We start from the raw sequence: 23,765 nt of genomic DNA on the forward strand, positions 1-23,765 counted from the left end.
CTGAGGCCGCGCGTGCCGGCCCGAGGCGGGCGGCCCTCGGTGCGCCGGGCCTCGGGGCCGGTCCCGCGAGTGAGTCAGCGCGGGGCGCTGTGTGACCTTGGCCCGGGCCGCCGTCTCTGGGCCGGGCGTCTCGGTCCACCGCGGCCACCCCGGCGCCCACCGGCGGCCGCTCTGCGGCCACCGGCCTTTCGCCCTTCCGCCACCGGGCACCTACCCCACGCCAACGTGGAGGCCGCCCGGCGCCCACCTTACGGCCGCCACCACCCTCTCTCACCTCCGCCCCGCGGCCACCCTGCGCTCCATTGATTCGGGCTGGCCCCGCCGGTTTCCAGACAGTGTGTCCTGGAGACGCTCTTAGCTTAGTTGTCCTCTTGCGTTTGCTGTGACTTTTGTGCTCTTTCGATCGCGAGGGAGCCTGCCTTGAGTCGAGTGATCAGGACTGGGGCCGAGCAGATGCAAGTTGTGCCTCGAGGACTGACACGCGCTGCCACACGCTCTGCCAGCAGCAGGGTCCCGGCGGTCGCGCCGAGAGGTGGCCCTGCCGCGCTCAGGTGCGTCCCTGGACAGTCGTGCTGGCTGCATCCTGCGCACCAGCAGGGCGAGGCCCGCTGTTCACAGGGGGGGCTTCCCAGGCCCACTCTTGGACCCGGCGCTCCTGGCCGCTTCTTCCTGGCCGGGCCTGGCCCCCCTCTCTGAGGGATTCTGGAAAAGGGCCGCTCTCAGCCCGTCCTCTTCCCTCGACTCGCTCCCTGGAAAGCCTCCGCGCAGACACTTGTGTTTGCTGTTTTAAAAACTTGAATCCCGTTGGTTGCCGGTAGTTTCCTTGGGAGTTCTCAGGGGTTTGTGTTCTTCAGTTGTTACAATCTATCAAAAGAGCTGATAGCAGATTGTTTTAGAGGTCAGCCACCGTGCTTTCTGGAGTTTTGCTCAGACCCTGTGTCCGGAAAGTTTTGATGCTGCTTTCACAGATGAGGCAAATCAGTGCAGAGTCGCTTCTCTTGGCCGGCATCCATAGTGGTCTTCGCTGGTAAGGGCAAAGGGTATGGGGATCAGGGTCTTGGGGAAATGGGCTCACAAAGCATTGAGGAAGTGTGGAAGGGCACGTTGCATGGGGCTTCCTGGGGCGCGTTAGTATCTGCCTGGCCCTGGCCCTGGTCCTGGTCCACAGTGGCCTCAGGTGGGGCAGAGGCAGCCCTTGGGAGGAACCACCCACCCCACCCCCAGGGCAGAGTTTGGTCCGGACTTTTGTAAATAGGGATCTTGTCTAACAATGAGAAGAAACGACTGCTAAGTGTTTTAGTGTTTTCTAGGAGTTAGTTGCTATTTATTTATTTATTTATTTATTTATTTTTAATTTTTTTTTTCAACATTTATTTATTTTTGGGACAGAGAGAGACAGAGCATGAACAGGGGAGGGGCAGAGAGAGGGAGACATAGAATCGGAAACAGGCTCCAGGCTCTGAGCCATCAGCCCAGAGCCCGACGCGGGGCTCGAACTCACGGACCGCGAGATCGTGACCTGGCTGAAGCCGGACGCTTAACCGACTGCGCCACCCAGGCGCCCCGAGTTAGTTGCTTTTTAAAAGACACTTTCGCTCCCGGCCATGGAAATGTAGTAGAAACCCAGGACTGCAGCTTTGAATTATCCTCAGTTGCTGGAGTCACAGCTCTAGCTGTGAGGGTCGGGCATCAGGCAGACCGTCTGGGATGCTCTCCTGACCCCTTGCTGGCCAGCGCCTGACCTGGCCCCTAACTAGGAGACCAGCCGTCCCTGTTTTCGCACCTGGCATCCTGCCTCCGAGGCACACCAGGAGGGCAGTTGTGCTGTGCGTTTCGAGGAACTATTCCCAGGGCTTCCCCAAGCCTTTCCTGTAGTCGGACGCCCTCCTGGGCGATCTCTCCGAGCATTCTGTGTCCCTACGGGACATTCACCACAGCCTGGGAGGAGTTACCTTCGTTCTCTGCCCTACAAACCGTGAGCTCCTTGTGGGCAGGTGGTGAGGCTGGCTGGCTTCTATCTCACAATCACTTACGAACAGAAGGTGTCCCTTACGTTTTTACTTAAGTTTTAAATGAGTAAAGTCAACGCGGCATTGGGTATTTGCAAAACCACTTGTTTTGCTTTCGTGATTGATAAATTTAGGAGGAGACGTTTAGCTCTTTTTTTCTAATTCTCTGTCATTCTTCCTGCAGGTTCCCCTTGAAGGACTCAAAGCGTCTGATCCAGTGGTTAAAAGCTGTTCAGAGGGACAACTGGACCCCCACCAAGTACTCTTTTCTCTGCAGTGAACATTTCACCAAAGACAGCTTCTCCAAGAGGCTGGAGGACCAGCATCGCCTGCTCAAGCCCACGGCCGTCCCCTCCATCTTCCACCTGCCTGAGAAGAAGAGGAGCACCGGAGGCCATGGCCGCACGAGGAGGAAGGACACCAGAAAGGCCTCGGGGGGCCTGAGGGGACACGCGAGCGGGGCGGACGGAAAAGGAGCTGCAGGTGCATCGTCGTCCTCAGGTGCAAACCCAATGGCCAAGCCCGGGGCCCGGAAGGTGAAGCAGGCCGCGCCGCAGGGTGAGACCGCCCCCGGGGCCGCCCAGGAAGCCGCCAGTCGGGAGCGGGCGCCGCAGGCCCCAGCAGGAACTCCGGCCGATGGCTCGGCCGCCGCCGCCGCCGCCAGCAGTCAGGGCGAAGCAGAGGCGTCTGCAGTAGACGCCGGCGGTGAGAGCGCCGCCGCGCCCGACGGAGGCCTGGTGGACAAGAGCGGCATTTCCGTGGATGACTTTACCCCGCCAGGGTCTGGGGCCTGCAAGTTCATTGGCTCACTTCATTCTTACAGTTTCTCCTCCAAGCACGCGCGAGAGAGGGCGTCTGTGCCCCGAGAGCCCGTTGACCGAAAGAGGCCGAAGAGGGACGTGGAGCCCGGCTGCAGCGGGACCAGCCTGGGGCCCGACAAGGGCTTGGCCCAGAGCCCCCCGAGTTCATCGCTCACGGCGACGCCTCAGAAGCCCTCCCAGAGCCCCTCCGCCCCTCCGACGGACGTCACCCCGAAGCCGGCGGCGGAAGCCGTGCAGAGCGAGCACAGTGACGCCAGCCCCATGTCCATCAACGAGGTCATCCTGTCGGCGTCGGGGGCCTGCAGGCTCATCGACTCGCTGCACTCCTACTGTTTCTCGTCCCGCCAGAACAAGAGCCAGGTGTGCTGCCTGCGGGAGCAGGTGGAGAAGAAGAACGGCGAGCTGAAGACCCTGCGGCAGCGCGTCAGCCGCTCCGACAGCCAGGTGCGCAAGCTGCAGGAGAAGCTGGACGAGCTGCGGAGAGCGAGCTTCCCCTACCTGAGCAGCCTGCTGCCCCTGAGCCGCGGTCAGTACCGGCCTCGCGGCCCCCGCGCCGCCCGGCCGTGGGAGGGGGTTCTCGCCGCGTGGCCGCCGGGCCCCGGGCACCCGCGCGTCTCGGGAGGAGGCCTCTATCGGAGCTGCCCTGGGAGACGGGGAGCCGGGTTAGGACCCTGCCTCGCGCCAGGGCACCCGAAGGGCGTCTGCGGCTCTGAGGGTTCGGCCAATGGGAAGGGAGGCCTGTGCCGTCTGCTGGGGGAGCCAGAACCCCCAGTGCGTGGCTTCCCACCGGCCGGGGGTGGGGGTGGGGCATCCGCTCCTGCACCCCTCACACGAACCACGGTTCCAGACGAGTTGACCTCTTGACGTGAGTGCAGTAGGCTCAGCAAGCTGTTGGAAAAGCGGTAGGAGACTCTTAAAATCGTGGGGAGTTTCTTTCCATTAGTGTTTTGAGGAATATCCTTGAAGTTAAATCGTTTTGAACGTCAATAGTTACTTTAGTGCGCCTGCTCGTCATTTCTTTCAAAATAAAAAACCTTAGGGGCGCCTGGGTGGCTCAGTCGGTTAAGCAGCCGACTTTGGCTCAGGTCATGATCTCACGGTCCATGAGTTCGAGCCCGGCGTCGGGCTCTGTGCTGACCACTCAGGGCCTGGGGCTGCTTCGGATTCTGTGTCTCCCTCTCTCTCTGCCCCTCCCCTGCTCACTCGCTCTCTCTCAAAAGTGAATAAACGTTAAAAAAAAAAATTTAAACATCTATTCAAGTAGAATATGTTCTGTCTTATAAAAATTAAGATGCTACGGAAATAAGGGGGCTTCAGAAGTGGTGAAAAATCCTATTTCTCACTTATCCCTGACTTCTGGTCCTTGTTAAAATTTCCTGTATGATATTTTAGATTATCGTCTGTGTTGTCACATACGTGTCTTTCAACCTATAGGTACAGGCAGGTTGGATATATATTTTGTAAGCTTCTCAGCTACGTTTCTACTTTTCACCTTACCTTTCTACTTAGTACTTGTAAAAAACTGCTTTCTAGATATTCTCTACATTTTGAGTGTTATGTACTTTACTTGTTAAGTATACATGGAAAACATTTTCCTACTTGTTGTTCATGTGATCTGGATCAATATTTGTCTTCCCGGGCGTAACGAACACTTCTTTGGGAAGAGGCTCCTAACGTGACGGGCTGGGACATCCTGGATCCCAGGGCAGCAGCCGCGCACAATATGAAACCAAAGCAAGAAAACAGCCCCATCCTGTGCAAAGTGCACGCTGGGGGAGGGACAGCCCCAGCTGAGGGTCACCGATGTGCTTACTGGTGGAGGTAGACCCGCTCACTACTTTATGGTACCTTCTCCTCCTGGCCAGCCTCCCAGGGGCCGTCACTGTTTCGGGTCTTTCCTTTGCTCCATTGAGCAAGGCCACCTTGTTTCCGCTTCATTAATCCTCACTTCTTTCTGCTTTCTCCACTGTTACTTGGTTTTCTTGGTGGTTCTGGCTCCTGGGGGGAAGAGGGTGTTTCCGGATGCCTGCAGGTGGAGGTGTGTCCGTCCCATTGGCCCGAGAGGATTTGTCTCGTGCAGCTCTCATCACTGGTCGTTTCTGAATAGTTTCTAATTTCAGTCTGTTTTCCCTCTTTGAGTTATTTAGAAGGGCGTTGACATTTTTCAAGTTGGGGGAGGGGAGCTAATTTTGTTGTAGGGTTTTTTTTTTTTTTTGGCGGTTTTAAATATTCCATTTCTCTCTTTCTTTCAAAATGTGTGTTTTTAATTCCAGCGTAGCTGACGTGCAGGGTTGCACGAGTTTCAGATGCACGGGGCAGTGGTTCCCTAATCGTGTACTTTCTCCACGCATCAGGACTAGTGTCCTGTCGATCCCCTCCCCGTTTCTCCCAGCCCTCAACCTCCTCCCCTTTTTTGTGATTATTTTTAAACTTTATTGTTTTAAGGTCATATTTGATTTTTGGCCCCTTTCAGGATTTCGTTGTGGCTTAATATGCAGCTTGTTGTCGTGACTGTTTCGCTGTGGTTTGAGAAGAATGTATCCTCCCCGCTTGTTGGTTCCATGGCTCTCTGTCTCACTGAGCCTCCGTCTGGCTTGTTAACAGGTCTGTGTCCTGACTCACCGAGTCCCTTATCTCGGGGACAGAAGGGTGACGTGCCCATCCTTCCTGGGCGTCTGCTTGGTGCTGCCACGCGTCCCGCGGCCCTGTGTGAGATGCCCAAGTGGTCCTGACTGTTACCACCACGGAATGCCCCTTTCTGTCCCAATTTGAGTATTCTTTACCTGCTTACCTTTGAAAGCTTTTTATATTCCTCTATCTTTTAGCTATATTTTAACCCAATCTGAGAGTGTTTGCATTTTTTTAATAAATTTGTTTAAACGTTTATTTATCTTTGAGAGAGAGGGAGGGAGAGTGCAAGTTGGGGAGGGGCAGAGAGCCACAGAATCTGGAGCAGCCTCCAGGCTCTGAGCTGTCAGCACAGAGCCTGACATGGGGCTCGAACCCACGAACCATGAGATCGTGCCCTGAGCTGACTGAGCCACCCAGGCAGCCTGTCTTTCCTTCCTTTAGAGTAATCCATTTATAATTGTGATTATTGATAAGTTGGAATCTGTGCCTGTCGTTTTATGTTTTAATTTGTTAGGCTTTTTCGTTTCTTTTTCTGTGCTTCTGGTGGATGTCTCTCAGCTTTCGAAGCTAACTGTTGAAGCCCATCTTCCTGTGGTGCTTAGAGCTTGGGCTGCTGGGTTCCACAGCCCAGCGCCTCCACGCTTCTGTCCCGTTCCCCTCCCCCACCCGCCCGGACTGTGTGTGTCCTGTACTCCCCTACTCAGGTCTCCTGTCTAGGGGCCTAGGGGCCGTAATGAGGTGCAAGCACACAGTTGGTGGGTCACTTCACTCACCACCGTTTGCTGTTTGCTTCCTTTCCAGAAAGAGTTAATGGTATTTTTGTAAGTCCTACCCTCGTAAGATTTTGAGAGGGGTTGAGTTTGAAATGCTGGTGCCAGGAAACCATCCATTCTCTCAGAGCTGCCCGTGTGTGCGTGTGCGTGCGTGTACGTGTGGTGTCAGGATGAGGTCAGGGGTATTTAAAGCCACGATTGAATGGGGTTTCCTGGAGAAGCTGTAGCTGGGGAAGGGGAAGGAGCCAGGCCCGGCCCGGGAGCCGGCTGTTTGCAGAGATGTGGCTGAAGAGGGCCAAAGAGGGCCCCGGAAAGGGAGAGTGAAAGAGGGAGCGTGGGGTCACGACAGCCCAGAGGGGAGATGAGGGTAAGCAGCTGGGCTGGACCCAGCTCTGATCAGAGTGGGGAAAGATGGCTGGGCTCAGCCACATGGGGTCACTGGTGACCGCGGTGTCCTTGGAGCAGTGGGAACACTGCTGGGTCGGTCTAGAGCGGGTGAAAGGCAGCACTGGGGCACTTTAAGAGGGTTGGCCGTGAAGGAGTGGACTGTGGGCAGAAACCCCGGGGAACGTGGCTCCAGGGGAGAGTTGTGTTTGTGAAGTGGGGGTCAGCAAGCAGGTGTCTGCGCTGCCCGTGGGTGGGATGGAGAGCAGGAGTCGTGGGGGCCAGGAAGGAGTGTGCTGGGCCCTGGGGAGGTGCCCGGAGAGGGGGCTGGTGGACAGGGTGTCCCAGCGCCTCTGCCCAGTGCTCCCTGGGGGGGTGGGGCTGGTCGCTGGTTGGCAGGGGAGGGGAGGGTGCGAGAGGTGTTGGGGGGCGGCAGTGGGAGGGACAGCGGGCACCCTGGCTTCGTCTCCAAGGAGACGTGCCTGGAGCCCCCCACTCAAAATGTCTTCTCTCTCAATGGTTTCCCTCCCAGGCTGTCGTGAGTTTGTTGGTCAACGAAGGAAACTTCTTAGGGATTTTATGTCGAAGAGGCATACGCGTGTTTATTCCGCCCAATGTCTTTAGCCAGGCAAGCCCTTTATTTTTGGGCAGATTACCTCCAGCGGGGCAGCTGGGCCAGGGGTCTGCAGGTTCTGGGTTCATAGCCCTCCAGGAGGCGGGTGCTGATTGGCCTTCTCACAGGGTGTCCACAGGGAGGACTTTCTCCCTCCTCCACCCGCCTCCCGCTGCTGTTTCTAGCCTCCAGGAGGACTTCTGTCAGCCCAGCTGTTTGTCCTCACCAGTTGGGAACTGACATCGATACATCGTTACCAGCCATCTTCCCATAGAGGTTTACTATCTTGTACTTGGATTTTTTCTTTTTTCTTTTTCTAATTTTGAGAGAGAAAGCAGGAGTCAGGGAGGGGCAGAGAGACGGGAAGAGAGAGAGAATCCCAAGCAGGCTCTGTACTGTCAGCACAGAGCCCGACACGGGGCCCAAATTCACAGACCATCAGATCATGGCCCGAGTGGGCCCTGAGCCGCCCAGACACCCCTTGGATTTTGACAAGTGGGTGCCCGTGGTGATCCCGTGCGGTGCCGCGCAGAAGAGTCGTGTCCCTCAGCATCCCTGCTCTTCTCGTGGTCACCCCTTCCCTTCCCAGCCCTGGCACCACCGGCCTTCCTGGTGTTTCTGTAGTGTGGGTTTTTCCAGAGTGTTCCGTGGTTGGAGTACACGGATGCCGTGGAGTCACAGGCACAGCTTTTTCAGGGTGGCCTCCCTCACTCAGCGGCACGTGTGCTTCAGGCTCCTCTCTGTGGCTCGGTAGCGCATCGTCTCACCTTTTTTTTTGCACTGACTTAGAATGTACACAACAAGGGCCACCTGGTGGCTCAGTGGCTCGAGCGTTGGACCCCTGACTTAGGCTCAGGTCGCGATGTCACAGCTGGGCTCCGCGCAGACCGCACAGAACCTGTTTGGGACTCTCTCTCTCCCTCTCTCTGCCCCTCACCTGCTTGTTCTCTCTCTCTCTCTCTCAAATAAATCAACTTAAAAATGCATATGTACAGAGCAGTGATTTACCACTTTTAGGTGTGGAGTTCAGGGGCGTTAAATGCGTTCTCCTGGTCGTGCAGCCACCACCATCCATCCCCCAGAACTCACGTTAATCTGAAGCTTGACATGTGTGAGAGCGTAACGGTCCTGTCTCCCCTCCCCGCCGTTCCGATGTCTGCTGTGTGATGTCGGCTCCCAGCGCCTCCTGGAAGAGGAATCTGGCGTGTTGTGCCGAACGTGACGCAGATACGTTGTGGCGTGTGGCAGAATTTGATGCCAGCTGAACCATCCCGTTGCCCTGCGCGGACGCACCGTATTTTGCTCATCCGTTCATCTGTCAGGAGACGTGGGTTGCTTCCACGGTTTCACTGTCGAGAGTGATGCTGCTGTGAGCGAATCTCTCTTCGAGACCCTACTTCCACTTCTTTTCGGCATACAGCCAGAAGTGGAATCGCCGGATCATGGGGTATTTTGCGTTTAATTTTTTCGAGGCGCTCCAGTACTGTTTTCGACACCAGCTTTAACAGTGTGCATTCCCACCCACGGAGCATGGGCTCCAGACTCTGCATTCTCGCCATCGCTTGCTGTCTTCTGTTTTCTTGATTCCCGCCGTCCTAGGGCGTGTGAGGTGGGCCCTCGTCGTGGTTCGCATCGGCATTTCCCTGATGATCGGTGGTGATCAGTGATGAGCATCTTGTCCTGTGCTCAGTGGCCACTTGTGTGTATCTTGGGAGAAGAGCCTTGTTTGCCCATTTTTGAGTCTGGTTGGTTGTCTTCCCACTGCTGAGTTTGAAGACTTCTGTGTACATTGGGGACCTCAATCTCTGATCAGAAGTATGATTTGCAAATATCTTCTCCTATTCTCTGGGGCACCGTTTTATTCTATGCATAGTGCCTTTTGATGTACAATTTTATTTTCACGAAGTCATATTTGTCTATTTCTTTCATTACATGTGCCTTTAGTGTCCTATCCAGGAAATCCTTGCCAAGTCCATGGTCGTGAAGCTTTTGTGCTGTTTTCTTCTAAGAGTTTTACTGTTTTAGATCCTTGATCTACGTTGAGTGAGTTTTTGTTTATGGTGTAAGGATCCAACTTCATTCTTTTGCATGAGGACGTCCAGTTTTCCCAGCACCATTTGTTGATAACGTTCTTTCTCCATTGAATGGTCGTGGCACCTTGTCAAAAATCAGTTGACCATATACAAACAAGGGTTTGTTTCTGGATGCTCTACGTTGCATTTCTTTCTATGTTTGTTTTTATGCTAATACCACACTGTTTTTATTACTGTGGCTTTGTAGTAAGTGCGGAAATCAGGAACTGATTCCTCCAGTTTTGTTCTTCTCCAGGATTGTTTTCTTCGCTGTTCTGGGTCCCTGAGATTCCGCGTGAATTCTATCTACAGGCAGTGTCCTTGGGATGTCCATCGGGATTGCATTGAATCTGCAACTTTGTTTGAGTAATATCAACACTGACAACATTAAGCCTCACATGAACAGAGGATGTGTGTCCTTTTATCTCTGATTACATGGATGTCCAGTCCCAGCACTGTTTGTCAAGAAGACTCTTCTCCATATAGTTGCCTTTGCTCTTTTGTCGAAAATCAGATTCATGAATTTGTGTGAATCTTATTTTTTTTTAAGGTTTATTTTTGGGAGAGTGACAGAGTGCAAGTGGGGGAGGGGCAGAGAGAGAGGGAGACACAGAATCTGCAGCAGGTTCCGGGCTCCGAGCTGTCAGCACAGAGTCTGACGCAGGGCTCAAACCCACGAACCGTGAGATCATGACCCGAGCCGAAGTCGGACGCTTAACCAACTGAACCACACAGGCGTCCCTAATATTTATTTATTTGAGTAATTTCTACACCCAACATGGGACTTGAACTCACTACCCTGAGATCAAGAGTCACGTGCTCTTCTGACTGAGCCAGCCAGGCGCCCCTGTGTGTGAATCTGTCTCTGCACCCTGTTGTGTCACTTGATCTGTGTATCTGTTGTGCTGTCAGTCCCATGCTGTAGTGGTTACTGTAGCTTTTCGTGAGTCTTGAAACAGGACTGGGAGTTCTCCAGCTTTATTCTTTCCCATGAATATTGTGTTGGCTGTTCTGGGTCTTTTGGCTTGCGAATCAGCTGGTCGATTTCCACAAAATAGCTTGCCGGGATTTTGATATTGGGATTGTGTTGAATCTATAGATCAATTTGGGAAGAATTGACATCTTAACAATACTGAGTCTTCCTGTGTATCAACCCGTTTATTTAGATCTTTTATTTCTTTCTTCAAAGTTTCATATTCCAGGTTTTTTGTGGGTTTCTGTTTTGTTTTGTTTCTGCTGGTGTGTAGGGAAACAATTGACTTTTGCCTGTTAACCTTGTATCCTGCAACCTTGCTGCTTACTAATTCCTGGAGTTTTTTGTGAGTTCTCTGGGATTTTCTACATGGACAGTCATGTCATCTGCAAACACAGATGGTTGTTTTGTTTTTGTTTTGTTTTTTTCTGTCCCAATCTGTATGCCTTTTATTTCCTTTTTTTTATTACATCAAGTAGGACTTCCAGTGCAATGCTGACTGTGAGTGGTGCTGAGCTTAGTAGGAAAGCTTTTGCTTTCCCACCATTAAGTATGATGTTAGCTGTAGGGTCTTGTTAACGATGTTGTTTATTATTCCTAATAATAATATTTGTTCCTAGATTATTGAATAGAACTTTTATCAGAAATGGGTGTTGAGTGTTATCATGGTGAATAACTCATTTATTTATATTTTTGGATTCAGTTTACTAAATGCTTGTTAAAAATTTTTGTGTCTGTGTTCATGAGAGATACCCATCTGTAGTTTCCTTTCTTGTATGTCTTTGTCTGGTGTTGGTGTCAGGGTAGGGCTCACCTCACAGAATGAGTTAACACTCTGCTTCTACCTTCTGTAAGAGATTGTGGACAACTGGTATTAACTGTTTCCTGAATTCTGTGGTGGAATTCACTGATAAGCCCATCTAGGCCTGGGGCTTTGTTTCGGAAGGTTATTAATTATTGATTCAGTTTCTTTGATGGATGTAGGCCTATTCAGATTATTAGTTCCCTTGGTGAATTTTGGCAGTATGTGTCTTTCCAGAAATGCATCCATTTCACCTGAGTTACCAAATCTGTGGGCATAGAGTTTTTCATAGTAACCCTGATTGACCTTTTCATGTTCAGAGGATTGGTAGTGATGGCCCTCTTTTATTTATAATATTGACATTTTATGTCTTCTCTTTCTGTCTCTCTGTTCTTAGTTATCTGGGCTAGATGTTTATCCGTGTTGTGGATCCTCTAAAAAACCTTTGGTGTTGTTGATTTTATTGTTTGTTGTCTTTATTTTCCTGTTTTCAATTTCATCGGTGTCTCTTTTTTTTTCTGCTTGCTTTCAACAACTTAATTGTTCTTCTCTTCCTACTTTCCTAAGGTGAACACTTAGATTATCAATTTTAGATCTTTCTTCTTGTCTAATGTACTCACTCAGTGCTATAAACTTCCCTCTAAAGATTGCGTTTACTGCACTGCACAAAATTTGATAAGGTATATTTTTCATTCTATTTACTTCGAATATTTTTTTTATTTCTCTTGAGGCCTCCTTCTTGACTCACCTGTTACTTAGAAGTGTCTTGTTTAATCTACAAATATTTGGGGATTTTTCAACTACACTGCTGTTCCCGATTTCCAGTTTAATTCCATTGTGGTCTCAGAGCATACTTTGTATGATTTCTACTCTGTTAAATTTGTTATGTTTTATGGTCAAGAATGTGGTCTGTCTTGGTGAATGTTCCATGTGAGCTGGAGAAGATTAAGTGTTCTGCTGTTGTTGGATGAAGCAGCATCCTAACCTAGCCTCACGCTGACCTGTTAGGGTTCTCCAGAGAAACAGAACCAGCAGGATGTATACATACGCGTACACGACAGGAAATTTATCACAGGAATTGGCTCCCGTGGTTAAGAATGACAAAATTGGAGAACCAGGAAGGCTGAAGGCATAGTCTAGCCCCTGTCCAAAAGCCTGAGAATTGTTAGGGGATGGAGGGGCGGCGGGAGGGCATGAGTCCTGGACCAGCACTGATGTCCCAGGACCGCAGACCTCCCAGCTCTAACTGCAAAGTCACCTTTCCTCTGCCTTTTTGCTCTATTCAAGCCTTCAGTGCCCACCCACCTAGGGGAGGGCCCTCCACTTTACTCAGTTCACAGGCTCCTATCTTCCCTAAACACCCTCGCAGGCACACACACGAGTAATGTCTTACCAGCTTTCTGGGCGTCTCTTAGCTGCATCAGACCGACATGTGACATTACCTATCTCGGTAGCGTACGGACGTCACTTACATCCAGCTGATTGATGCCGCCCTTGAGTTTGGCCAAGTCCTTCCTGATTTTCTGCTGCTGGATGTCTGCATTTCTGACAGAGGAGTGTCAAAGCCTCCAACTGTAACAGTGGATTTGTGTGTTTCCTGTTACAGATCTGTCCGTTTGTCTCGTGTGTTTGAATGCTCCCTTGTTAGGAACATAGACATTAGGGATTATTATGTCGTCTTAGAGTATTGACTCCTTTGTCATTATGTAACGTTCCTCTTTGTCGCTGATAATTTTTCTGATCCTAACATCTGTTTTGTTCTGAAGTTAGCATTGCTCCTCCAGCTTCCTGTTGATTTGTGTCAGCGGGATAGATGTTTCTCTGTCCCTTTCCTTTGGTCTATCTTTATACTTAAAGTGGGTTTCTTATGGACAACATATAGTTGGGTGTTTTCTAGTCTCCTGACTGTCTTCTCCCTCCCGTTCACATTTGAAGTGATAATTGTTGCAGTGGGACTAAGCGCTCAAATTTGTGACTGCTTCCCATTTCTGTTCTCCCCTTTTCCACCTTCTCGGGCCTTGATTGAGCATTTTGTGTGATTTCATTGTGTCCCTTTCTCAGCACACTGACTTGACTTCTCGCCGCACCTCTGTTCGTGGGGGCCCTGGGGTTTTCGCCCCACGTTTACAACTCAAGTACATCCACTTTCACACATTGCCGCGTCCCCGGTAGTGCAGGCGCCTGAGACCTGGGCGTCCCCGTCACCCCCGTGTCGTCCCTTATAAAAACGGGACTCCGTTTCACTTGCACGCGTGCTGGGCTCACTACCATTAATCTGAACACATTCATCTGTTGGGTGAATTAAGAAAAAGGAAAGATTTTATCTTTCACATATTCCTTCCCCAGTGTTCTTGTCTGTACAGACTCAGGTTTCCAACCTGCTTCATCGTTCTCCCTGAACTAATATTTCTTATAGGGCATGTCTACCAAGGAATCCCCTCCAGTTTTGTTTGAAAAAGTTTTTGTCTTTAGTTCTTCTTTACTTTTTTTTAGTTTTTGTTTGTTTGTTTGTTTGTTTAGAGAGGGAGGGAGACAGAGTGTGAGCCAGGGAGGGACAGAGAGAGAAGGAGACACAGAATCCCAAGCAGGCTCCAGGCTCTGAGCTATTGGCACAGAGCCCGACGTGGGGCTCAAACTCACGAACCTTGAGATCATGACCTGAGCCGAAGTCGGACGCTTAACCAACTGAGCCATCCAGGCACCCAGAAATCAGTGTTTTGGTTTTTTGGTTTTTTTTTAATTTTTTAATGTTTATTTATTTTTTAGAGAGAAAAACAGAAAAGTCGGGGGAGGGGCAGAGAGAGAGGGAGACACAGAATCCAAAGCAGACTCCGGGCTCCGGGCTGTCTGCACAGAGGCTGATGGGGGGCTCAAACCCATAGACTGTGAGATCGTGACCCGAGCTAAAGTCGGACGCTTAACCTACTGAGCCACCCAGGCACCCCAGTTCTTTTTTACTTTTGAAGGACAGTTTCTTTTTCTTTTCTTTTTTTTTCTTCTTATGTTTTCATTTTATTCATTTCCAGAGAGAGTGCACGCACACACAAGTGGGGGAGGGGCAGTGAGAAGGACAGACCGAATCCCAAGCAGGCTCTGCACCAGCAGCACAGAGCCCGATGTGGGGCTCGAACCCTCGAACTGTGAGATCATGATCTGAGCCAAGATCAAGAGTCAGAGGCTCAACCGACTGAGCCCTCCGGGGGCCTTTTAAGTTTTCATTTTAATCCCAACTAACGTAGAGTGTTGTGTTTGAAGGACAGTGTCTCTGGGCATGGAATTCTACTCTTGTTGCCTGCACAAGATGCCCTCTGTGATTCTTCCCCATTTTGTTCTATAGGTAAGAATTCTTTCCTCTGGCTTCTTTCAAGACTCTCCATCTTTGGTTTTCTGCAGTTTGAATATGAAATGCGCAGGTGTAGGGTTTTTGGTATTTGTTGTGATTGGTGTCCTCTGAGCTTCCTGGGTCTGTGGTTTGGTGTCTGTCATTAATTTTGAAAACTTCTCAGCTACTACTTCATGTATCTCTCCTACTTTCTCCCTCTGTCCTCTGGCTGTCATTGCCATGATGCATACACATATCTTTTGTAATTGTCCCCAACCCCCCAGTATTGTGTGCGTTCTGCTCTCTGCATCTCACTGTGGAACGTCTCTGCTGCCTGCCTTCGAGCTCGCTGGCTCTCTCCTGGACCTCAGGCACCCCAGGTTTCGCCTGTCTCGCGCTGGTTTGGATGTGCAGCCTTTCCTTCGGACCCTTGTTAGCTTCCTCTCCACTTACAGAGCTCAGTTCATGCACGCTGTCTGCTCTTTCTGCTAGAACCTGAGCGGATGGATCATAGTTATTTTAAACTCCGAGTCTGAGGATTCCAGAACCTCTGCCTTATCGGAGTCAGGTTCCGATGTTGTCTCTTCAGACTGAATTTTTTCTTGCCTTTAGCATGGCTTATAATCGTTCTAAAAGGTGGACATGGTAATGGAACCTGAGCCGCCAGGTTGGCCTGCCTGGCAGGTGGGTTGTGTCTGATCTCTCCTGCATCAGGCTCAGATTCCTCTGCTGTCTTTACGCTTCGTCTCCACTGTGGTCCTGGGGCTTGTCTGCCGGACTCCCTCCCAGCCCCTGCATCTGCGGCTTTTTCTGCTCTGATCCCCTCACCTGCTGGAGCCCTGAGGAGGGTGTGGGGGAGGAGGACACTCTGCAGTCAGCTTTCTGTGGGGTTCCTCTTCTGTGGCCTGTGTTTCTGGGCTGTGACCTTCCCGTTCTTGTCCTCTTGGAGTGGGGGCGGCGGGGGGGAGGCCGTCCCCAGCAGAGTAAAGCTCAGGTGACATCTGCACTGCACAACAGCCCTTTCCTTTGGAGCATGCTCTGAGCTCCGGTCAGAACTTTCTCTCCCCTTCCAGTGCCAGAGAGAGACCAGGGGATTTTTTTTTCCTTGGCTTCTCACAGTGAGAACTTGGTGGGTTCCTGGAAATGAGACCCGAGGGAGCATGGCGCCCCCAGGAAACTGTCTCCTGCTCATCTGCGTTCAGCTCCAGCCTCTTGCCCAGTTGTCATCCAGCGTCTCTGTCAGCTCACATCTGCCCCGGGTGAGCATGTCCCTTCAAGTTCTGGGACACTGGGACCTCACTTCTGATGGGTCCAGGCAGTCACTGATTTTCAGTTCATTCCATGTTTTTCTTGTTGTAAAGACAGGAAATAGGGCTTCTAAGCTCTTTACGGGTCAGAGTTGAACCGTGAATCTCCCTCCTCTGTTATTTGGTTATTGTTAATATGTAGGAAAGCTGACTTTAAAAACAAACCATCTTATCAAAGTCACTTATTCTAATAGTTTTTCAGTTGAGGCTTTGGAGTTAACTAGGTAATCAACCATAATACTCGCAAATAATAACTACTTGGTCTCCTTTTGTGTCTTTCTGTATTTTACAGGAACGTTTGCCCTATTTCCTGTCCTTTCTTTTTTCCCTGTGTGCGCGAACACCTTTTCATCTGACGGGTCATAAAGTGAGGGCCTTGCCACCATCTCAAAAGAACAGCTTCCCCTGAGGCGCCGGGCAGGTGCGGTACGAGCGGTCACGGGGCCAGGACAGTGTCTGCTCCGCCGGGATGGCCAGCGCCAGCCAGGCGACGGCAGCCTGGGCCCTCTCTCTCTCGTGCTTTGCAGCCGGTGTCGGAAACACTGCCGTCTGCTAACACAAAGCAGAGGGAGGGTGGGAGGCGCCAGGAAGGCGTCCGTCCCTAGCGAGCGTGTCTGCTTGTTTCCTGTCGCTGGGGTCCTGGGCCTGTCTGCTGACACCTTTGCCAGGAGGCACAGCAGTCTCGAGCACCCGTGTCAGAGCCAAGATGAGTGTCCACCGGCCCGCTGGGAGATAGATGCAAGGGACGCATCAGGAGTTTCCAGGGTGACTTACAGAAACAGCTTCTGCCATGTGCCTGGCTCCGCCTGCTTCCCCGTTGGAGGGATGGGTTCCCTCCGTGGCCCCTGGGGGAGGCAGTGCAGGGCCGAGGCCCCACTCCTCACTCCCTGGCAGGTCCCACCTTCCTAAGCCCCGGAATGATCTCCTCCCAGATCCCAGTTCGGTCACCTCCGGGTGTCCTTGTCCTCTCCCGGCTGGAACTACACTTCCCAGAATGCACTCTTCGGCTTGGCACTCCCTTCCTGCCAAGCTGTTAGTAACCAGGTGCAAACGTTTCCGTCAGTTGGCAGAGAACAACCTTGAAGAACCTTGACGGTGTCTGGAGTTCAGAAAACTTAGTGATGGGTAAGCCTGCTTTTGCTGTCTTGGGCCAACAAACGAAAATTTAAATTTCTTGGAGAAAATTTAAATTTTTGTTTTTGCATTTCGGTTGAGGTTTTAATAAAAGAAGAAAAAAATGAAACTAAAAGCCTGTCTGATTTACTTGAAGAGGTAGAAAGTGGCAAATAGGCTTAAGTCCCTTACTTCTTATGCTCATTTGTTTGACTTTCAAGTTTATCTTACTTTCATTTTTCTAATGAAGTATGATTTACATGGAGTGAAAGACACCAGTGTGAAGGATGTGATTGGATGGCTTTTGACATATTTCACGTAACTTGACATTGACATTTGGATCTTAGAATTTCCCTGTTGGTCGTCCCCTGCACCGCTTCATTGAAAACAGGAGGAGACACGGTGGCGGCAGGGCCGTGGGCAGGGGTGCAGGTGCCGAGGACCTGGCTCACCCCGTGCTGGGGGGCGGCGTCCGGGGGCACTAGACCTGGCAGGAGGCTTGGAATCCCCCTGCCCACCACCGGCAGGTTAGTGCCTGCTCCGTCATCCTTATTCGATTAAAATTCGTCACAGCCGAGAGCAAATTGCCAGGAAGCCAGGAGAACTATGTTTGAAGAACCTAATTCAGAGCAGTTAGGTTCTCCATGGCAGAATCCCACGCCTCCTGGGGCTGGAGGTTTGGTGGACGTGCGTGCTGGTCGTGGACCCTGGGCGAGGCGACCCAGAGTCTCCTGACATTGACTTAATGGCACGCACCTTCCACGCAGGTTCTAACTTTTGCTGCTCGAGATGGTGCTTCTTTGAAGAGTCATTCCAGAAACTTTGCGTTGCCAAAGAAACACTGCTTCCTTCCACTTGAATGTGACGCGTCAGAGGAGCTTCTGCAGGTCCATCAGGCGAGTTCTGTGGGCCTCAGAAACCGCTGGTGTCTGAGTGCGTCTTGTCTCCCCGAGGGCTTGCTGAGCCTCCTGTACGGAGGCTCCGCGTGACCTACTGTGCACCCTCCCTCCCGCCGCTGCAAAGCCCACTGAACGGGTTTACACAGAACTGGTTAGAGGCAGAAGTTAGACCCTCAGCTGTCTCTCCCACTTGCTCTCCTGAAGACACCCTCTCACCCCGGGTCCCAGTGCTGTGACCCTGCTGAGCCCACCCCTCTGGGGGTTTTGACCTGTCCTGGGGTGATGTCCACCCTTGGCCCCGATCCCCCTCCAGGCTGCCGGCCTGGGACACCGGCCCCTGCTGGACTTTCCCCCTGACCCGCACCCGCCCACCTATCCCTGTTCTCCTCCACTCTTCCTGGCCCGCATCACCTCTTAAGCCCCTCTTCCCATTTTGTGGTTCCGGCGATTCTGTCCTCCGGGCTTCCAGCATGAGTCCCCTCAGCCCACCTCCCTGGTCCCCACCCTGGGCAGGCTGTCCCTCTGTGTCACCTCACCCAGCCGTAGTCACCTACTCCAGCCCCTCCCCCCTCCCCCCAGTCCCCTGTCCCCTGCCCGAGCCCCCACAGCACGGCACCTGCGCTCTGGCCTGCAGTCGTCGTCACCAAGGAAAGAGGGAACGGGCCAGACCCGTGCCAGCAGACCACCTGGGGTGCTGCTGTCTTGTCCCAAGGCCCTGCATCAGCACCCCAGAGGTAGAGAGGGTGCAGTCCAGGGCTGCTGGGATGGGCCAGGCTCCGCCTGCGTCTGCCTGCGTTAGCTGGGTGGGCAGTCACAGTCCCCTGTCCCCCACCCTTAACAAGATCTCAGAGCACCTTTTCCACCTGTGTGCTGTTCCTGTCTTCTCTCCCCCCCCCCCGCGCCCTCCCCCCCCCCCCCCCCCTCCCCCCCCCCCCCCCCCCCCCCCCTCCGCTGTCACTTGGTCGGAATTGCTTGTGCAGACACCTGTCTTGCCTACTGGCAAGTGAGGGCTGACGCAGAAAGCCCCCAGATCCTCCGAGAATCACCTTCAGTGGTTCCAGGGCCAGCACCTGCGGGGGGAGGAGGCCCAGCAGACCCCCGGGCCCCTGCAGGGGTGTCGGGAGGATGTCCACATGCCCGGGCCCTGACCACTGACTCACCGAACCACACCTCACACTGTAAGCTGCAGTTGTTGTCATTCAAACGCATCTTCAGAAATTGGGGTATTTTTACCCCCAGGTCAGTAGTTCTAGATTTTCTTAAAACACCAAAACAATCTGCAAGAGAAGGCTGTCTCCCTGTGGGCAGCAGTCGGCCAGCACAGACCAGAGGCCCTGGGAGGCTAGGCTGCCCCCTGAAGTGCCAGCTGAGGTTGGAGTCACCTGGCCACTCATGAACCTGTGCTGTGGTGACAGTAAACAGGTCCTGGGAAGGCGTTCCCAGGCTCGGGTTGTTTTTTCTTTTCATGTTTGTTTGCTTTGTGGAAGTTTCACAACTGAATGTTTTCACTGAGGTACAGTTAATATAAGTAAAACAGCCCTTGGGTGTCCCTCCGTGACTCCTATGTGACGCCATCATCCAGAGTCCCCGGATCTCCACGCCCTCCTGCCCCAGCCCCCACCCCACACCCGTTTACCTATTCTAGAATTTCATGCAGATAGAAACGCAGATTATGTACATGGTCTCTTTTGTGGCATGACATTTTTGAGGGAAATCTGATCATGTTTTCATAGCCTTGCTGCACTGTGGTCGGACGACATGGTGGGGACTCTCTTTACTTTCTGACCATTTACGAGGTCAGTTTTCGTGAGGCTTGGAGAGGAGATTCTGCAGTCTCGGGCGCGGAGCACAGCGTCGCGCGCTCAGAACTAGCTCTCTAGTCGTGTGGAGCGAGCCCTCTGTGCCACGCTGTTCTCTCGGACCCACGCGAACCACGGTTCCTGCTGGTTTCTTCCTGTGAGCATCTGTGTGTCGTCAGTAGTTTCTGCTTTGTCATGGCTGCCGCTGGTCGTCTGCATCTTCCTGACCGCGGGGTCTTCGCCGGGACCGGGACCCTGAGCGCTCTGGAGAGCCGTGCTCTGTCTGTTCTAACGCGTCTTGGGTGGAAGTTCATGTTCCCTCACCACGGGAGCACGATGCTAGCTTTCCCTTGGGCCTGCCTTTGCCTGGCTCTGAAATGCTTTTCTGAGTGATTCTGTCTGGTGAATCTCTCCTTTGCAGCAAGAGTTGAAGGTCTTGCTCTGTGATCCAGTGTGAAAAGCTTTTCCTTTTCATAGGTGAGTTCCGGTACGTGTGGCTTTAGCTCTGCCTTATTTTTTATATTGTACCTTGGCGTATGTTTTTAGAATAAAACCTTCCCCACTTGGTCTGTGCTTGGCTTGCCTGCCTCCGTGACGTCGCCACTTGGGGGTAGACCTCGGGCATGGTCAGGGCGGCCACTGCCTGGGACCAGTTCTCCTGGGGAACGCTTCCATGACTTTCTGGGAATCCCTTTGCCGTCACTTCCCTGTGGCTGCCTGGCGAAGGCTGTCCTTTGGTGGTGTCCTCAGAATTCGCTGTATCAGAGATCCCTGAGTGTTAGTGTAGAGACCATCCATCACGGCGCCGTCCAACAGGAGCACAGCGTGAGCTCGGACATGGTTTGAAATTGTCCTGTAGCGACACTGAGAAGGTAAAGAGAGGGCCGCCTGGCTGGCTCAGCCAGTGAGCGTACGACTCTTGATCTCAGGGTTGGGAGTTCAAGTCCCACGTTTGGCCTGGAACCTGCTTAAAAATCAAAAGGTAAAGAGAAACAGGTGAAGTGAACTTTAATGCTGTATTTTATTTAACCCAATGTTATCTGAAACGTTATTTCAGTACATAACCATCGAAACCTAAAAGTTACTGAGATGTCTGAAGTCCTTTTTGTGCTGAGTTTTTGGAATCCATGTGTGTCTTAGCCTTAAAGCACATCTCAGTGGACCAGCGCCTCCAGATGTCCACGTGGGGCCGTGGGCGGCTGTGTCAGACACACCTGTGGCAGCTACAAAATCCGTGACGCTCACTCTCCCCGTGCATCTTGTAAGTGTGGCACCAGCATCTGCCGGACGCTGCTGTGGAGGAACCGTTGGTCCGCTCTGGGCCTCTGCAGGCTCGCCTGTTACGTTTCATATGAGTGGAATCAGGGTGCGTGGTCTTTTTCTTGGTTCATCCACGTGGTAGCATTTGTCAGTGCTTCAGTCCTTTTAAGTTTATTTATGAGAGAGAGAGCACGCAGGTGCAGGAGGGGGCAAAGGGAGGGATGGAGGGAGGGAGGGAGAGAGAGAGAGAGAGAGAGAGGGTGTGATTGGTTGATTGATTCCCAAGCAGGCCCTGTGCTGTCACTGCAGAGCCTGACGTGGGGCTCTGTCCCACGAATCACGAGATCGTGACCTGAGCTGAAATCAAGAGTCAGATGCTTAACAGACTGAGCCCCCAGGTGCCCTCTTCATTCCTTTTTATGACGGATACTGTTCCTCCGTCTGGCTGTGCCACGTCGTGCTCACCCACTCGTCAGCCGGAAGCCGCTGGGAGGTTTCCGCATCCAGCAGCTGTGAACAGCAGCCACGTGGACGCGTGTCGTCCTCTCACAGGAGGACACCCAGCCGTGGGACTCGCGCCTGGCCCAGGTCCCCCCTTCCCCCTCCCCCTCCCCCTTCCCCCGCCATAGTCTCTCCCCCCTCCCCCACCCTCTCCCCCCACCTGTCTTTGCACAGGCTGCACGTTGCACACACCCCCAGCCCAAGTCTCCAGACCTCTTGACTTTGTTTTCGTTTTACTCTTCTCATTGTCCTCTGTAGCGCGTGTCTGCCATGAGTCCCATGCTGTCCTCATCCACCTCCACTCCCAGCTTCTTGATGCATCTCTCCCGACTTCTTTCTGCTGGAGTTTCACCTCTCCGGCCGCTTCTCTCCCACATTCTTGCATTTCTTCCTGGAGGTGGTTGCTTCACCGTGCACAGAGCCGTGTGCAGAGTGGGCACGCAGAGCCGTGTGTACAGACCCATGTGCGCAGACCCGTGGGCACAGAGCCGTGTGCGCAGACTGGGTACAGACCCGTGCGTGCAGACTTGTGTGCAGGGCCTACACTGACGGCCTCCTCTGGGCCCTGGTGGGGGTCAGTGCTCCTTCAGTCTTCGGGCTCTAGGCCCCACGTCCACTCTCAGGCTCCCGCAGTTGGCACAGTCTGATGGGAATGCAGGGTGCTTATGAAGCGGGGGGCAGGGGGTCCTGTGTCCCTGAAGGTCAGTGGCACCTGCCAGGGGCCCGGCTCCTTTCCTGCTGCTTGTGAACACGGGCAGGGTCCCAGGGCCACCCCAGCCCCCACACAGCCCTCCTGCACATTTTGGTGGCCGTGGGTTGTGTCTGTGACCTGACTTCCCTGAGAGCCAAGGCCAGGGGAAGGGTTTTCAATTATCTCTGTTGTCGTTTTTTATTCCTTTCTGAAAGAGGTGATAATGCTCACCTACCAACCCTGTTCCCTCAGAGAGATCCCCAGAGAGATTTTGAGGCAAGAAAGAGCATTACCCAGCTCTCTCTGTCTGTCCGTCTGTCTTTCCCCATCTCTGGGTCCTTCCCTGTCTCTCTGTCCATCTGTCTCCCTCCATCTCTGGGTCCTTCCCTGTCTGTCTCTATGTCTGTGTCTGTCTGTCTGTCTGTCTCCCCCCGGTCTCTGGGTCCTTCCCGGTCTGTCTCTGTCCTGTCTTCCCCCATCTCTGGGTCCTTCCATGTTTGTCTCTCTGTGTCCGTCTGTCTCCCTCCGTCTCTGGGTCCTTCCCGGTCTGTCTCTCTGTCTGTCCGTCTGTCCTTCCCCTGTCTCTGGGTCCTTCTCTGTCTCTCTGTCTGTCCGTCTGTCTCCCTCCGTCTCTGGGTCCTTCCCTGTCTGTCTCCCTCCCCCTCATCCCAGGCCCACGGGGCCTGGCTGCAGTTCCACCACCGCCACCCTAGGCTATGTGCCCAGGGGAAGGGCCACGCTCACCAGCCCAGGCGGGCACTGCTCTCACTCAGAGGGGACTGGACCAGCAGGTGGGGCCTGGACAGCGGCTCCAAGTGCCGCCCTGGACGCGACACAGGGTCCGCTGGACAGAGAGCATCTCAGAGGCTGTGGCTGGCTGGCTGGCTGGCTAGCTGGCTGGCTGAAAAACAGTGATTTCTGTTTATTCTGAGAACCGCAGGCCCAAACCATCCGAGCTTTGCTCTCCCCTTGTCTCCCTGAGGCCTTGAACCTCGGGCGCCGCTCGCCAGCCCTGCATCCCAGACATCCGTGCGTGCAGCTGGCTCTCCCTGCAGGGCACCCCTGGGATCTGGCCCTTTCCACCGACGACACGGGGCCCAGGCCGCCCTCTTCCGCCACCAGGCACGTGCTGCCCCCGCGTCTCCCACTCAGCCCTCCCCAGGGTCCTCCAGGATCTGGCCCGGCTGGCCCTGGGGAAGCCTCCGTGTCCCGGAGCGGCCACAGGCCCACTCCCACCGCGGCCTCTGCACGCGTCTCAGGGAGCCGTCCTCCGCCCTCGAAGTTTCAAGCTCAAATGCCACACGGCCCCACCCCCTTTCGGCTTGTCGCCTCTTTCGCCACACATTCAGCATCCTTTTCTTATTTCTCGCTGGACTGCTCTCTTCCCTCGGTGGGACACCGGTGTCCCTGTGAGCAGGGTGTTTGTCTGCTCTGTCCTGCTCCAGACCTTTGACTGTGAAGCTTTTATTCCTGGTCTCCACCATAGGTGGTAGCCGAAGTCCCAACTTCACTTTTCTCTTGTCGTCTAACTACGAAAGTCTTATGGCCATGCTCACTCCCAGCTGTCCACAGGCCATCTGCAGAGGCCGGGAGGAGCCGGCCAGCTGGGGGAAGGAGCAGCCCCACCCCTCCCCGGCCACCTGTGTCTGTCCCGGTGGGCTCCCACGGTGGAGGGGCGACCCGCCGTTTTCCACCCACAACTGCTCCCACTTCTTGCCGCCAGCCTGGCGCAGGGCAGCCCTCTTCCGCGGGTCCTGTCTTCCTTGGACTTGGCCTCAGCCCCGCCCACCCCCAG

General features: G+C 53.3%; 1 protein-coding gene across 2 annotated transcripts in view; it reads left to right on the top strand.

The window, feature by feature from the left end:
• The first annotated feature begins 154 nt into the window (after positions 1-154).
• THAP4 (THAP domain containing 4) overlaps positions 155-23,765 on the top strand; it is a 40,783-nt gene continuing 17,172 nt past the window's right edge. The window contains exons 1-2 of one of the 2 annotated variants that reach the window (XM_040450376.1): positions 155-551; positions 2,194-3,356. In XM_040450376.1, the coding sequence (XP_040306310.1) occupies positions 454-551; positions 2,194-3,356 (1,261 nt within the window). In that variant the 5' untranslated portion in view covers positions 155-453. Of the gene's footprint in view, positions 552-2,193; positions 3,357-16,596; positions 16,833-23,765 lie in introns of those variants that run through there. The other variant, XM_040450377.1, reaches the window with a different exon arrangement.

Source organism: Herpailurus yagouaroundi, unplaced genomic scaffold, assembly GCF_014898765.1.
Source record: "Herpailurus yagouaroundi ecotype Mexico unplaced genomic scaffold, PumYag 202, whole genome shotgun sequence".
NCBI lineage: Eukaryota > Metazoa > Chordata > Mammalia > Carnivora > Felidae > Herpailurus > Herpailurus yagouaroundi.